A 15,508-nucleotide genomic window follows, 5' to 3' on the forward strand; every position below is an offset into this window, starting at 1 on the left:
ACATCAGAAGAAAGACATGTTAAGACATGTTCTCTAATTCAGCAACACAACACAAAAATGATATGCAAGAAAGATTTTCAAGAAGCGTAAAACTTCCTCCGATATATAAGTTGCAAGGGATGTTTTTGGTCAAATCTAACAAACAAACAGGACTGGGATGAATAATTTGCCATTCTTTTGATCTTCTGATCTGCATTAAGCAACTATCAATGAAACTCTTAAATTCCAACACACAAGATACAAAATAAAATATAAAATCCCTCATTAGAGGACAGCTCTCCTTTGAACTTCCTCAGCAGTATTAAACCATTGTTCACAGTAATGCTTATTAAGGATAAGGACAGATTTAGGTAACATAAAAGTTTGTCATTAATACAATTTATGACTTTGATTCTTCACATATAAAACTGGCTGTTGACAGTGGAGTTTTTTAGTCCTCGAGGTATCTGGGTGAGGTGTCCAATGAATTTGTTGTGGCACATACCACAGACCATCAATGGGTTCTTTGTCACGTTCCATGAGCTCTTATATTTTTGCACAATGTGAATTCTGTGGCCAGTGTCTGTGTATATGTAATTGACAACTTTTGAGAGATCGGAAGGAAATCGTGTAAAAGGAAGAGTAGATAAGTTGATCCTACCCATTTTGAAGGACATTTAAAAATGGCCAAATAAAGGAAAATGAAAATAATTAGCAAAGGTGGGAGTATAACATTACAATGTTAATTCCTGAACTCATCAAAGCAACTGGAAAATGTAGCGATTCATTTCAGTGAACAGCAGATTGAAGACATTTTACTAAAGAACACATAAATCAAACAATGAAATAGTTTTGACAGTTTAGATAAAGATAAACTCCCGATTTTTAAACATTTCTTTTGGGCTGAACAAATGAGACTTGTGTTTTTATGTGTTCAATACATATACACACTGGCTTCACGTTGAAAAAAACATCGTGCTCAGTGCCTCCTGCAAATTCTACCATTTCTGGGCCCACCTAGAGAAGAACTGGCACCTTGAACTGAGGTCACTGTTAAGATATGGAAAATAATAAAATCATCCTTTGGGGTTCCAAAAAGTCATTTTCCATTAACATGATTTGTGTTTTATGTAGATATTTACACTTAACAAGTGTGATACCAAATAGAGAAATGGTGTATTTACAGCAGGTATTTGATGGAGACAATCTTAAAATGTTTCAACAGTTAAAAAAAACGACCAATTTCTTCATATATCTACAGTTCAGATATTTTCTGACAATGTGAAAGAATGGGAGGAAAAACATCATAAATCCAGTAAAGCTCCTAAAAAAATACAAATGGAAAGAGCATACAAAAATACTTAGCAAATTATATCCTATATTCTTATCTATAAATTTATAATTAACACCTTATATATTGACACTATATATAAAACTGAGATGGGAAGCAGTAACAAACATGGTTATATCACAGGGTACCAGGAAGGATGCATGCTCTCAAGCATTCAAATTTAAACACATTCAGGGAACTGAAATGGAAAATCATCAGAGGGTCTTGCAGAAAACCAGAAGTAGTACCCAGAATGGATCCATCAGATCCCAGCTCATGTTGGGGGAACTGTGGGGCATGTGCTTCTAAGCACATCCATTTGTTCTTGATACACAAAAATTCCCTGATCTGCCATAACATTAAAACCACTGACAGGTAAAGTGAGCAACACGACCCGCAGGGCCACAACCCACAGGGCCAAAAGGATCCTTTGCTTAGTTCTGGTACAAGACACTCCAGGACACCTTCAGATGTCATTTTACTACGCCTTGACCGGTCCGATTTTTTTGGCAGGTCGAGGAGAACATAGTCTATATTAGGCAGGTGGTCATAATGTTATGGCAGATCAGAGTAAGTTTTTATGTATATTGGAAAGGGTTTTTATGCCTCCCTTTTCTCTATCTTTCTTCTTCTTTTTCTTACCCTTTTTGAGTGTTTTTTCCCCCTTTTTGTGTCCCATAACAATAACTTTATATCTTATATTTGAATATACCGTGTACAAACATTGTAGCAGAAAAAGGGAAAGAAGGACAAATATGTTTGCTGTATTTTTATTAGAAATGATATGTACATCATTGTTTTTGATCAAACAGCCATAACAAGTTTTGCGTTTACATTAACATTAATCTGGTAACAATGGAATGTTTTCCTGGGAAACTTTGGGTTTTTGGATTCACGTGGATGTGTATGTGCCAAAGACAATCCTCCAAGGCAACAGCTTAATAACATGATTAAGTCCCTAGATCCCAATCTGACTGAAAGTCAATGAGATGCACCAAAACAAGTGCAATTCATGGAGGCCCCACCTCAGATCATGAAGGACCTTAAAGATCCACAGGTCAGCCACAGAGACATTGTGTCCATGACACAATGAGACAGAGCTGTTTGGTGGTGCGAGGGGATGTCACTTAATATCAGATAGACGGTTTTAATTTTAAAAAAAAGTCTAAATATTGTCTTACTTGGTTTTTCTTTGAATTGAACCCAAAAACAGAGCGTAGCCTCTAGCTGCAACCTGCAATTGAACCATCAAAATCAGCCAACATCCAAGTCAGCCATCTTGGTACGTAAGAAGCCCCTCCCACTACTGATTTTATATTGTTCTTATTTCTTTCTTTTTTGTTTAAAATTTAAATCATGCTTTTTATTTCTCTGATTTTATCTATTGTTCTTATTTCTTTCTTTTTTGTTTAAAATTTAAATCATGCTTTTTATTTCTACTGTTTTAATGTCTCTGTAAAGCACTTTGAATTGCCTTATAGTTGAATTGTGCTGTACAAATAAACTTGCCTTGCCTTGCCTCCTACATCTAAAGCATCGCTCCGGCAATGGTCAAACAAGAGAAGCAGTTAGAAGTTTTAAGCCCATACAGCTCACCATGTCTGTGAGTCTTTCCTTCGTAAACAGAAATGAATACCATCTTAGTGCATAGTGGTGTGTTTTTGAATCTGGAGGTTTTGCTGCTCGCATTAGGCAACCCTGTCGTAATCATTTCATGTTATTTATGAGCAGCTAACTAGCTAACTAGCCTTAACGTCTATCAAAAACAATGATGATAACAGGATGTAACAGGGTTACAAATGAAAGACGAGCCAAGCACCTCCAATGTTCATCATCACAGTCTTCTAATGTTTCATGATTACCAAAGCGATTCTTTTTGGATGACAGGGGTTTGACATGGTAGGTGTAACAATGGGATTGCTCTGATATAATATTGTTGCAACAAGAACTGCTATCAGGTGGGCTTCACAGGGAGGGAACCTGGATCTTTATATGGAGAGCACACTGAAAGCAGCTGCTAAGCTAAGCTGTGCAAAGTTTATCGTTTGTACAGCTTGAGAAAGTTTCCAGTAAGCAAGGTTAATGCTTTAAAGGCATCTTAAGTGTTACCCAAAGCTAAAATAAAGAGGTAAATGCATATTTTTGTATCTTCATACAGGGGGAAGTCATTTTATCCAGTATCTTTTTAAAAACATTTTTTTGGCAGTCTATTCAGTCTCACTTTTCATAGTTTCAGAATTTTCTTGTCTGGTTAAATTCTCCAGACAGAGCACTGCTGGGGGATGAACATCATCCGCCTCAAGCATTTTAAAAGCATACGTTTTTAAAAGAGCACGTGATCCATTACGGCTTCTCAGAGCACAACTGATTGTTTCAGATGCTTCCCTAAAGACCCAGCCATCATGGTTCAGTGGACGCACTTTGTTTTTCCTGGCCAACAACACAGTCGTGAAAAAGTTTGGATTTGTTCGCCACACCTCACAGACAGAAGTTTTAGAAGGCCCAGTATTAGATGTATGTGCGCGGAGACTGAAACCAAAAGTGGAGGCTGTTCCAACACTGAATCACAAGTGCTGAGTGGACATGTTGCGTTGGCATTAAGTCTGCAAACATATTTTAGAACAAACATCAGGGTACACTGAGTGAAAAGGGGGCCAAGGGGGCTAATTGTACTTTGTGTGAATAAGTCATTCATAATTTGTACATGAAGCAATCTAAAGTATCCATTTGTTGCTTCTGCAACCACTAAGAAACACAAAGTTACTCACACAAGCAACCGTATTTTGCATTTACCAAACCCAAACACACTCCACCTATTGTGTACAATGTAAAGCAATTAGCAACTTAGCTTCAGGTAACAGCAGGGGTGTGTATAAACATCTTTACCTTTTTCAGATCCATTAGCATATTTTCTGCCTCAGTTGGCATTGTACTACACTTCCAACATCTTCACCTATTAGCATGGGAGAATACAGAAATATATTCAGCGGGGAACAGAGAGACAACACAGTCCAAATCTTCTTTTTCTTGTAGAAGGCTTCTCCTTCCTTCTGAAATAATTACGTACTATTTGGAGTTATGAGAGGCTAATGCAGAGGTACCCGAGATTAATTGGAAATTACCATGCCATGTCCACTTTAATGGCCCAGTTTCTGTCATGTTATCCATCCACATTGGATATTCCAACATGGCTGACTGAGATGGATGTGGGCAGCCTGTCCAACAGCAGGTCACAGCAGGATGAAAACAGACAGTACATTCTGTTTCGGGTCCTTATTTTCTTACTTTAATCAATCTAAATGTTTCTGTGTATGGATCTCACTCTTCTACATACTGCACCTGTGTTTGCATACATTTAACTTGTTATTTTATATCCTTGGGTTGTCGAACACCCCAGGACTTCTTCATGTACGGACAGATTGAACCTTTTCGAACCTGTTTTTTTCTGATGGTGAATCAGGCAAACAAACCTGGCTCTTTCTTTCTCTCTCCCCATTGATCACAGATGGGGAGTGCCTCCGCTCCCTCCTGGCCACGGTCTGGTAGTATACACAAAGCTTTTGTATTAAGAGTCAATACCAAGCAAGAAACAGGGCTCCAAACCTTTCTGAAGCCATAACCACATCCCTTTCCTTCCCATGGCAGTCATGCATATTTTCTAGTTATAGCATTACTCCTTATTTAGATTGATGCATATACTACATTTCAACAAGTTCTTTATGTTTCTATCTTTTGAATCAAAAGCTTCAAATATGTATTTATTAGTAGCTTACCATGCTCCTTAAATGCTATTACTAACAGATGGCATTAATATATTACAGTTCTGGAATCACCACACATGTTTGTTTAGCATTTTTAATTTGTAAAAGAATAAAGAAAACTGATTACTGATGAATTTGGTTTTTTTAGATGAAGTAGAAGGAAAAATATGAAATCAACTGTGAGGAAAAAATGATGGAATCATTGCACACAATATATGCACAAGTCTAAATATGCAAATGAGTGTGCAGTTGGAGTTCCTGCAGAGCCTAACAAGCTGGTGCACCTGAATGAGTGGCAGGGAGCATGGCCCCAACAAGAGAGCTGGCAGTGGAAACAATGGAAGGGATTCTAAAACTCCTCCAAGAAGGAAATTCAGCTCAGAGTTTGGCAGAAGATGTTGGATGTTCCCCGTCAGCTGTCTGAAATTTGGAGTAAGAACAAACCAAATGGGAAGGTTGGAAAAGGAAGGCAGACAGCTTCGACCAAGGAAGGCGTCAAAGAGTCAGGACAGAAAACTCAAATCGATGTCAGAGAATAGAAAAGGAATAAATGCAAAGCAGCGGTGGACTGTGGATGGTTGGAGGAAAGTGATGTTCAGAGATGAATCCCAAATCTGCTCTAAACAAGAAGATGATGCTGGAACCTAAGATGACCGGCTGAAGAAAAGCAGCACATTTCCACCATCAGTGATAATATGGGGCTGCTGACAGGTAAAGGACCAGGGGAGATGGCAGGTAAAGGACCAGGGGAGATGACAGGTAAAGGACTAGGGGAGATGGCAGGTAAAGGACATGGGGAGATGGCAGGTAAAGGACCAGGGGAGATGGCAGGTAAAGGACATGGGGAGATGGCAGGTAAAGGACATGGGGAGATGGCAGGTAAAGGACATGGGGAGATGGCAGGTAAAGGACCAGGGGAGATGGCAGGTAAAGGACCAGAGGAGATGGCAGGTAAAGGACCAGGGGAGATGGCAGGTAAAGGACCAGAGGAGATGGCAGGTAAAGGACCAGAGGAGATGGCAGGTAAAGGACCAGGGGAGATGGCAGGTAAAGGACCAGAGGAGATGGCAGGTAAAGGACCAGAGGAGATGGCAGGTAAAGGACCAGGGGAGATGGCAGGTAAAGGACCAGAGGAGATGGAAGGTAAAAGACCAGAGGAGATGGCAGGTAAAGGACCAGGGGAGATGGCAGGTAAAGGACCAGAGGAGATGGCAGGTAAAGGACCAGAGGAGATGGCAGGTAAAGGACCAGAGGAGATGGCAGGTAAAAGACCAGAGGAGATGGCAGGTAAAGGACCAGAGGAGATGGCAGGTAAAGGACCAGAGGAGATGGCAGGTAAAGGACCAGAGGAGATGGCAGGTAAAAGACCAGAGGAGATGGCAGGTAAAGGACAAGAGGAGATGGCAGGTAAAGGACCAGAGGAGATGGCAGGTAAAGGACCAGAGGAGATGGCAGGTAAAGGACATAGGGAGATGGCAGGTAAAAGACCAGAGGAGATGGCAGGTAAAGGACATGGGGAGATGGCAGGTAAAGGACATGGGGAGATGGCAGGTAAAGGACCAGGGGAGATGGCAGGTAAAGGACCAGAGGAGATGGCAGGTAAAGGACATGGGGAGATGGCAGGTAAAGGACCAGAGGAGATGGCAGGTACAAGACCAGAGGAGAAGGCAGGTAAAGGACATGGGGAGATGGCAGGTAAAGGACCAGAGGAGATGGCAGGTAAAAGACCAGAGGAAATGGCAGGTAAAGGACCAGGGGAGATGGCAGGTAAAGGACATGGGGAGATGGCAGCCATTACCTCTGCAGGAGATGCACAGGTGGACACATTCCTTCAATCAAAAGGAGCTTTGCTGATGCTGAGCTCATTTTTCTGGACGGTGATGCATCTCTCCACACAGCAAAGAGGGTTCAAAATTTTCTCCAGCAAAGACACATCAGCTCAGCGACATGGCCGGCAAACAGTCCAGATCTCAGTCTCAGTTCAGATTTATGGTGGAAACTGAAAGAAATGCTCCGTCCTGCAGAGCTGATCTGTCAGCTGCTGAACAAGAAAGATGAAGAATGTCGTTTTTCACTGATGAAGAATTCAAGCTGTCACTAAAGACAGAGGGGCTGGAACTAAGTGCCAACTTATTTTCTTGCTTCGTGATTTCACATTTTTGTCCTCCATATAATGTAACGAGAAAAAAAAGCAGAAAATTTGAACTGTTTCATTCTGAATATTTTTGGTATGTTTTACAAAGCCAGAATGTTCAGCTATGGAATGAAATTGTTTTGTGTAAAAAATAAAAAAGATGAGTGAACATAAAAATGAACGTGTGATGACTCCACTTTGGGGGGGAGGGGGGTTGTACCAAAGAGTGTACATACATCATTTATAACACTTCATTTCTAAATTTGCTCATGAAACAGGCTTTATTCTGCTCTGGGATCATATAGTCACTCTAAGGTTGTTTAGGTTAAATGATAAATAGAATGGTCTATAGCCTTAACAACAAAAGAAATGAAACATTTGAAGCACCCTACCTTGATTTCTGGAGTAGAGCCTGGTTTTGGGGTCTTGATGTGTTCCTTCTTACATTCCGCCTTTACCTCCACTTTCCTGTCTTTAGAGCGTTGGTTTCTGGGGGTTGAGCCATCATTGTGGTCAAGGCAAGGCAGTGTGGATAGCAGCGGCGATGGAGATGCCTCACCTGGAGACACTGGTGACATTACAGGGGCGCTGACTGGACGACTGGATTTGTTGTCAGGAGTAGATGCAATTGCTGCAGAGAAAACGAGATGGCTTCACTTTAAAGTCTCTATGACAACAAATTTGATGTTTAAGCGTTCTTATATTATTACACTAATGCACCAGCATCTGGCCCAACAATGACAAAAATAGTTGTTTTGTCTGTTTACTGAATTAATTTTAGTTGAAGAGCAAGGACATTTTCCTATTTTTATTCTAAATTTCTCTCACTTTTTTCGTAGGAAGGTCTCGTACGAACACGCCGCGTCAGATTCAACAAACGCTCTTAACTTGGGAAAAAGTGTGTAAACGAGCTGCGTAAATGATGAATGCCACCTGTGCGTATTTAAGTGCACGAGGATAGTAGATTTGCATACTCCACGCCCAAAATAATACCATATAAGGCTGTGCTCGGAGCACACGCTCTCTTCCAAGAGCCTGACGCGTTAAGGCATCCAAAAGTAGAAAGTCAGCCGCTGGTTACACTTCACATTGACCTTGTTATATACAGAGTCAGATTAACCTTCAATTAGTGCATCATTTAAGTCAAACAGAATAATTTCAGCATCATTATGGGGTATAATGTATATATTTATTTATGTTTGCTTCAAAGTAATTAAATATACAATCCATTAGTCAAGCAAACTTGATTGGAATAACAGCAGACTATTTTAGGAAACTCCTACGACAGGTCTGGATCACTCGTAAATTCTGTTCGTACCTGAAAGAAAACGTAAAATACGAAAAGATTGGTGAATGCGCAAATTCTCTTAAATCACTCGTACGGACGACTTAAGAACAAATCTGTGCGTACGAACGGTTGTTGCATGAGACCCAATGATCACTCATCCTGCCCTCTGGAGTGTAATCATGGAAAATTCTGAACAAATGTTTCTCAAATTTAGAATTTAAGCAAGACCAATGCAAAATGATGGCAAATGCCTGCATAAGGCCAGTGGATGCTTAAAATGAATCCCACATTTCTGAATTTATAATATAACAGGAGAAGGAGTTTCTAACAATAAATAGTTGCAGACCGGTCAGTCAGCATCAGCTAACTGTGGATATGAGGGCAGAAACTAGACAGATGTCACCTGACTCTGATGCAGATTAAAACTACTTTGTTGCTATCAAGCAAACCAAAAACTGTGAATGTGGTTTGCGTAAGGGATTCCAGCAATCAGCAACGGTAGAATCCTAGAATTACGATAGACGTGAAGTTTATATCACAAAAACAATTGAAGGGGTTTGTATGAAATTTTGTGAACTTGGTCAGCAAGATGTTCTGGGGTCAAAAATGAAGTCAAAGTGGGCATGGTTAATTCCCACCCTTCAATGTTTAAAAGAACCCCCCCCCCGAAATTTTTTTTTGTGCATGCATGTGTGTGTGTGTGTGTGTGCGTGTGTTTGTGTGTGTGTGTGTGTGTGTGTGTGTGTGTGTGTGTGTGTGTGTGTGTGTGTGTGTGTGTGTGTGTGTGTAGCTGGCTGTACCACACCATGCTGTGGTAAAACTAAATCTATGTTCCAGCTAAAAGCTGAATGTGTTTTAGCGGGGCTCAGACTGTGAGTGCAGAAATGCTGGGATGATGTTTCCACTATATCTGTTCTGCTATAAAGGCACAAGACAGATGATTGAAGAACACAAAAGAAACCAAACTCTTTTAAACCTCCCAGCCATGCTGGATGCAGTTTGTTTGTGTGAACACAGGTGATGTACCTCCATCCAGGCTACGGGAGTTTCTCTTGCTGGAGGAGCGCTGAAACAGAGGAGCTGGTCTGGCGATCATAGAGCTGGCCTGTCTGGATTGAGCCTGAGTCCGTCCACTGTAACGGAACTTAGAGCCCAGGGCCAGGAACTTCCTGGGGGTGGTGGCCATCTCAGTGGAGGTCAGCCTGTACACAAAGAATAAGGATATAGATCAATAATTAAACAAGAGCCAGACAAAAGGGTGTTGAGCAAAATCTGAAGTTTTTTCAACAATACTGTAAGAAGTAACAGATATAACCCGCCTGAAGAAGGTGTGATGTTCAACACACACTTTCCACAACTTTTTGGCTGCCTTATAATTGGGTACTTTGAAACCAATTGCACTCTCATACTGTTCCACCTGTTGGAATAAAAACACAAAACAAGGGTAAACAATGGTGTCAGTAATGGTAAGGATAAGTGCAGAGTTGAAACTTCATGGCGGCCCACCTCAGATGGACGTATTTTGATGAAGAAGCTGCTGCGCTTGTAGGAGACCTTGAGGACTTTTGGCCAGGGGAAACGGTTGATTCTCAGTTTGTCTTTGTAAACCATCAGACCACTGGAGCACACGCCCAGCATGATGTCAACACCATCCAGATCCTGTCAGAGATACCAGAAGAAAAAAGAAAATTTTCATTAAGGATTGAGAGGATCTGCACATTTCAGGAAGCTATGAGTGTCAGAAAGTGTTTTCCCATCACGCTCCAGTAGAGCTTCCAGGGGTCCGTTTCACAAAGCAGGTTCAACAAACTCTGAGTCTGTTCCTGAACTCTGAGTTGATCTACTCTGAGACCGAAAACTCTGAGTTTTCGGTTCCAGAAACGCTGATTTGAGTGAGTTTAATCAACTCTGAGTAGGTTCACCTTGAGTTTAGCATGAGCACCACAACTTTAAAAAGCCAGCATCAATGGATTGTTTTATCCCCAACATAATGCTGCTTTCACACACATAAATGTCTTCTCATCTATATCATGTTCTGTTAAATAATTAAGCCTATTTACACTAACACAGACTTTTACTGAGCCAACAGAAAGAAGGCAGATGCCCGTAAAACGGGTGGTGCCCAGCACCACCACCTCTAACGGAGGCAGAGGAGCTGGCCCTAAGCAGAATATTGGAGGGCCAGTGGCTGAGGGAATCCCTGGAGGGAGTCCACCCCCAACACACAAGTGCCTTTATAAAATATAATAGGCCTACAGATGTCTTTTTTAAGCCTATTCATACAAATATTTATTTGTCTTTTATGTCTTTTTTTCTTTTGTCCCAACACATTCTGATAGTGCCGCTCAAAAAGATAATTATCTGCAAATGCTAAAACATCTATGATAACCATCTCCTGATGAATATTTAATTCTCTGCGCAGTAATACTGCTCCTTCATCCACGGGATCGTTGTCAGAAGGACATGTTGGTGGAAACAGTCGCCTCCTGCTGTGCCTGATGGACTTCTAGAAGTAGAAGAACTTGCTCTGCTGACTGAATGAATGAGGAAATCAAATGGCTGAAAGAGGGCGGAGACAGAGAGAAACTCCAGGTTCACTGAGTAAAACCTGGTTAGGTTCAGAGAGTCTGTTACTACGGTAACTGACCGAGAGCTTAAGTTACCTCTCTCTGTGAAACAGGCTAGAGTTACCCCTCTTTCTCTGGGTTGAGTTACCTCCCTTTGTGAAACGGAAAACTCAGTTTCCCTCATTTCAGGGTTAATCAACTCAGTTTCTCTCATTTCAAGGTTAATCAACTCAGAGTTTTCACTAAACAGAAGGGACAAATCACATCTGAGATCTTGCATTGTCTAAATGGCAATACATGGATCCCTGGAACAGCCCATTCTGGCTAATGTAAAATCTGACACATTAAAAGGATATGTGGTGTCAAAGCAAAGCAGACTGTGATCTTAACAGTTATTTTGGGATCCAGTGATGACTGTCCCATTTCGCCTGTTGAGAGAAATTGTAGTACATTGCTTGTTTGGCTCTGTTAATTTGGGCTGGTGCTATATTGTTGACAATTAAACACCACCTGGTACTGACCAAAGAATCAATCAGCAACTTCCAGAACGTTTGGATCTCCATGCCTGAGATGGTCCAGGGTCCCAACTTACTAGTTTCTGAGCGTTTTGTGAAAACACACAACATTACTATGTGTTTATGTATTTTCAAATGTTCAGATGTTTTTTCATATGTGAAGTGGAGCTACTTTGTACTGCTCCAAATGATCCACAGGGGGCAGCAGAGTTCCTCCTTTACTTACTTAAAACCCTGTTCTTATGCAAAACGATTGACCTGATTTCTGATGGAAGATAAGTCTTCCTGCTGTTCAGCCCAGCAGATTCATGGCCCTAAAGCGATCACTTAATGCTGTACATTGCTGACATTCGTCCTCATACAGCAGTATAAGGCTGAATTACATTCAGACCCACCTTTATCTGAGGAATTGTTGCTTCTCAGTCACTGCATGACCCTGGGAGTCATTACGTAACACTCCCACTTCATGTCATATTTTTATTGTTCATTTTTCATCCCTGTGATGGGTGACTGGCTCAGGAGGTAATCTCCTGTCACCCTATCACAGCGAGGAAAGAATCCAGCCTGTAGCGACCCTGAACAGATGACAACAGGTACTGAGACCGGATCGAGGCATTTGTTTATTTTGACTCTATTTCTTTTCTTCTCTTTCTTTGTATTCCATTTTATTCTAAATCAATAGTTTTCCATCCTCGCTGCATGTTATTCAGGATCGCAGATATGCTGGAGACTATCCAGAGCTGCCACTAGCTGAGGCAACAGTGCTAACCACCACACTGTGCAGCCCTTCATTTAACTTCATGACTGACTGATTGACTTATTAAGGCAACCCTCTTGCATGAGGGCTGCATTGTGGTGGGGCGCTTAGCACTGTCCCCTCACAGCAAGAGCTTCGGATCCTGGCTGTGTGGAGTTTGCATGTGCTTGTGTGCGTTCTCTAATGTTACTCCTGCTTTCTCCCACCATCCAGAAACATGCTGGTTAGTTAATTAGCGATTTTAAATGGACTTTTGGAGAGAGAGTGAGTATGAGTGTGCATGGCTGTTTGTCTCTGTGTGGCCCTGCGATGAACCTGCCACCTGTCCACGGTGTACAGGTTGCCCAATGACAGCTGGGATAGGCTCCAGCCCCGCAACGCAACCTTGAATGGGATTAAGTGGGTATAGAAAATGGATGGTCTTTCATGATGCAAACACTCTGTTCTTAATACATCCTAATACATTTTTTAAAATTGGATCCACTGAGCAAAATGTAATCACTGTGCCACTGTTTTTAAGCATGAGGGGTTGCTTAGTTTTCACTCAACAGCTGAGAAATCTTTTAGCATTAAGTTGTAAACAAGTTTTTGGTTCTTCCTTTTCTTGGTCTTCTTCTTTTTATTATGATTATAATTATCGTCAATAATATTATTATTATCGTTATTCCAAGAAATAGACTAAAAAGAAAATGTAAACAAGCAAAAAATTGGAATTGGGCAAGACCTACAGTGTGAACGTAGCCTCTGACTGGACCATTGCAACACCTTGATTCTTCTCTTCTTCCCACATTCAGCTGTAGATGTGTTTGGGATCATTGTCCTGCTGATGAGCCAGTTTCAGCCCAGCTTTAGCTGTCAGACAGACGGCCTCACATCTGACTGCAGAACACTTTGGTATCCAGAGGAGTTCATGGTGGACTCACTGTTGAGTTTTTCAAAGTTTCTCTAAGTATTGCACTGTCTGACCTTGGGGTGACCTTTAACCTTTAACATGCTAACTGAGGCCTAAAGAGTCTGAGATGTAGCTCTTGGGTTTTTGACCTTGGAGTGACCTTTAACCTTTAACATGCTAACTGAGGCCTGTAGAGTCTGAGATGCAGCTCTTGGGTTTCTGACCTTGGGGTGACCTTTAACCTTTAACATGCTAACTGAGCCCTGCAGAGTCTGAGATGTAGCTCTTGGGTTTCTGACCTTGGGGTGACCTTTAACCTTTAACATGCTAACTGAGGCCTAAAGAGTCTGAGATGCAGCTCTTGGGTTTTTGACCTTGGGGTGACCTTTAACCTTTAACATGCTAACTGAGGCCTGCAGAGTCTGAGATGTAGCTCTTGGGTTTCTGACCTTGGGGTGACCTTAAACCTTTAACATGTTAACTGAGGCCTGCAGAGTCTGAGATGTAGCTCTTTTGGTTTCTGACCTTGGGGTGACCTTTAACCTTTAACATGCTAACTGAGGCCTGCAGAGTCTGAGATGTAGCTCTTGGGTTTTTGACCTTGGGGTGACCTTTAACCTTTAATATGCTAACTGAGGCCTAAAGAGTCTGAGATGTAGCTGTTGGGTTTCTGACCTTGGGGTGACCTTTAACCTTTAACATGCTAACTGAGGCCCGCAGAGTCTGAGATGTAGCTCTTGGGTTTCTGACCTTGGGGTGACCTTTAACCTTTAACATGCTGACTGAGGCCTGCAGACTCTGAGATGTAGCTTTTGGGTTTCTGACCTTGGGGTGACCTTTAACCTTTAACATGCTATCTGAGGCCTGCAGAGTCTGAGATGTAGCTCTTGGGTTTCTGACCTTGGGGTGACCTTTAACCTTTAACATGCTAACTGAGGCCTGCAGAGTCTGAGATGTAGCTCTTGGGTTTTTGACCTTGGGGTGACCTTTAACCTTTAACATGCTAACTGAGGCCTGCAGAGTCTGAGATGTAGCTCTTGGGTTTCTGACCTTGGGGTGACCTTTAACCTTTAACATGCTAACTGAGGCCTGCAGAGTCTGAGATGTAGCTCTTGGGTTTCTGACCTTGGAGTGACCTTTAACCTTTAACATGCTAACTGAGGCCTGCAGAGTCTGAGATGTAGCTCTTGGGTTTCTGACCTTGGGGTGACCTTTAACCTTTAACATGCTAACTGAGGCCTGTAGAGTCTGAGATGTAGCTCTTGGGTTTCTGACCTTGGGGTGACCTTTAACATGCTAACTGAGGCCTGCAGAGTCTGAGATGTAGCTCTTGGGTTTTTGACCTTGGGGTGACCTTTAACCTTTAACATGCTAACTGAGGCCTGCAGAGTCTGAGATGTAGCTCTTGGGTTTCTGACCTTGGGGTGACCTTTAACCTTTAACATGCTAACTGAGGCCTGTAGAGTCTGAGATGTAGCTCTTGGGTTTCTGACCTTGGGGTGACCTTTAACCTTTAACATGCTAACTCTGAGATGTAGCTCTTGGGTTTCTGACCTTTAACCTTTAACATGCTAACTGAGGCCTGCAGAGTCTGAGATGTAGCTCTTGGGTTTCTGACCTTGGGGTGACCTTTAACCTTTAACATGCTAACTCTGAGATGTAGCTCTTGGGTTTCTGACCTTTAACCTTTAACATGCTAACTCTGAGATGTAGCTCTTGGGTTTCTGACCTTGGGGTGACCTTTAACCTTTAACATGCTAACTCTGAGATGTAGCTCTTGGGTTTCTGACCTTGGGGTGACCTTGCTGGGACGTCCACTCCTGGGCAGATTGACAGCTCTCCTGAATGTTTTTCACCTGTGAATAATCTTTCTCTCTGTAGAACGATGGACTCCAGATAGTTTGCAAATGGCCCTTTAACCCTTCCCAGGTTGATGGGCAGCAACAGCTGCTTCTCTGGGATCACTGCTGATGTCTTTCCTCCTTGGCATCGTGTTAACACACACCTGAATGCTGCAGAACTTCTGCTTTTATAGAGCTGCTCACACTCATGCTGTATGTGTGCTAGACGAACGAGGCACACAGGGCACTCCGGTGAGAACATTTGTCACTATTTCCTCAAATAGGAAGCATTTCTTTGTGGCTGTATTTGGTTTTACTATGTATTGAAACTTTAAGTAAAAAATTTAAATACAACCTATTGAAAAACTGGAAAGGCTTACAAAGAATGGTTAAAAAAAAAGATAACAGTTAGGACTCAAAGTTGTAAAATATATGACATAATAG

General features: G+C 41.8%; 1 protein-coding gene across 8 annotated transcripts in view; it reads right to left on the minus strand.

Annotated features, from left to right (window-relative positions):
• The window catches only part of epb41a (erythrocyte membrane protein band 4.1a), a 102,187-nt gene that overhangs the window by 47,642 nt on the left and 39,037 nt on the right, over window positions 1–15,508 (minus strand). For 6 of the 8 annotated variants that reach the window (XM_075449618.1, XM_075449620.1, XM_075449623.1 and 3 more), the window contains exons 9-13: window positions 9,999–10,151; window positions 9,812–9,909; window positions 9,519–9,694; window positions 7,597–7,835; window positions 4,780–4,848 (exon numbers count right to left, since the gene is read on the minus strand). In XM_075449618.1, the coding sequence (XP_075305733.1) occupies window positions 4,780–4,848; window positions 7,597–7,835; window positions 9,519–9,694; window positions 9,812–9,909; window positions 9,999–10,151 (735 nt within the window). The remainder of the gene's footprint in view (window positions 1–4,779; window positions 4,849–7,596; window positions 7,836–9,518; window positions 9,695–9,811; window positions 9,910–9,998; window positions 10,152–15,508) is intronic. The other 2 variants (XM_075449624.1, XM_075449621.1) reach the window with 1 other exon arrangement.

The sequence above is a fragment of the Odontesthes bonariensis genome, chromosome 18 (assembly GCF_027942865.1).
Source record: "Odontesthes bonariensis isolate fOdoBon6 chromosome 18, fOdoBon6.hap1, whole genome shotgun sequence".
Lineage (NCBI taxonomy): Eukaryota > Metazoa > Chordata > Actinopteri > Atheriniformes > Atherinopsidae > Odontesthes > Odontesthes bonariensis.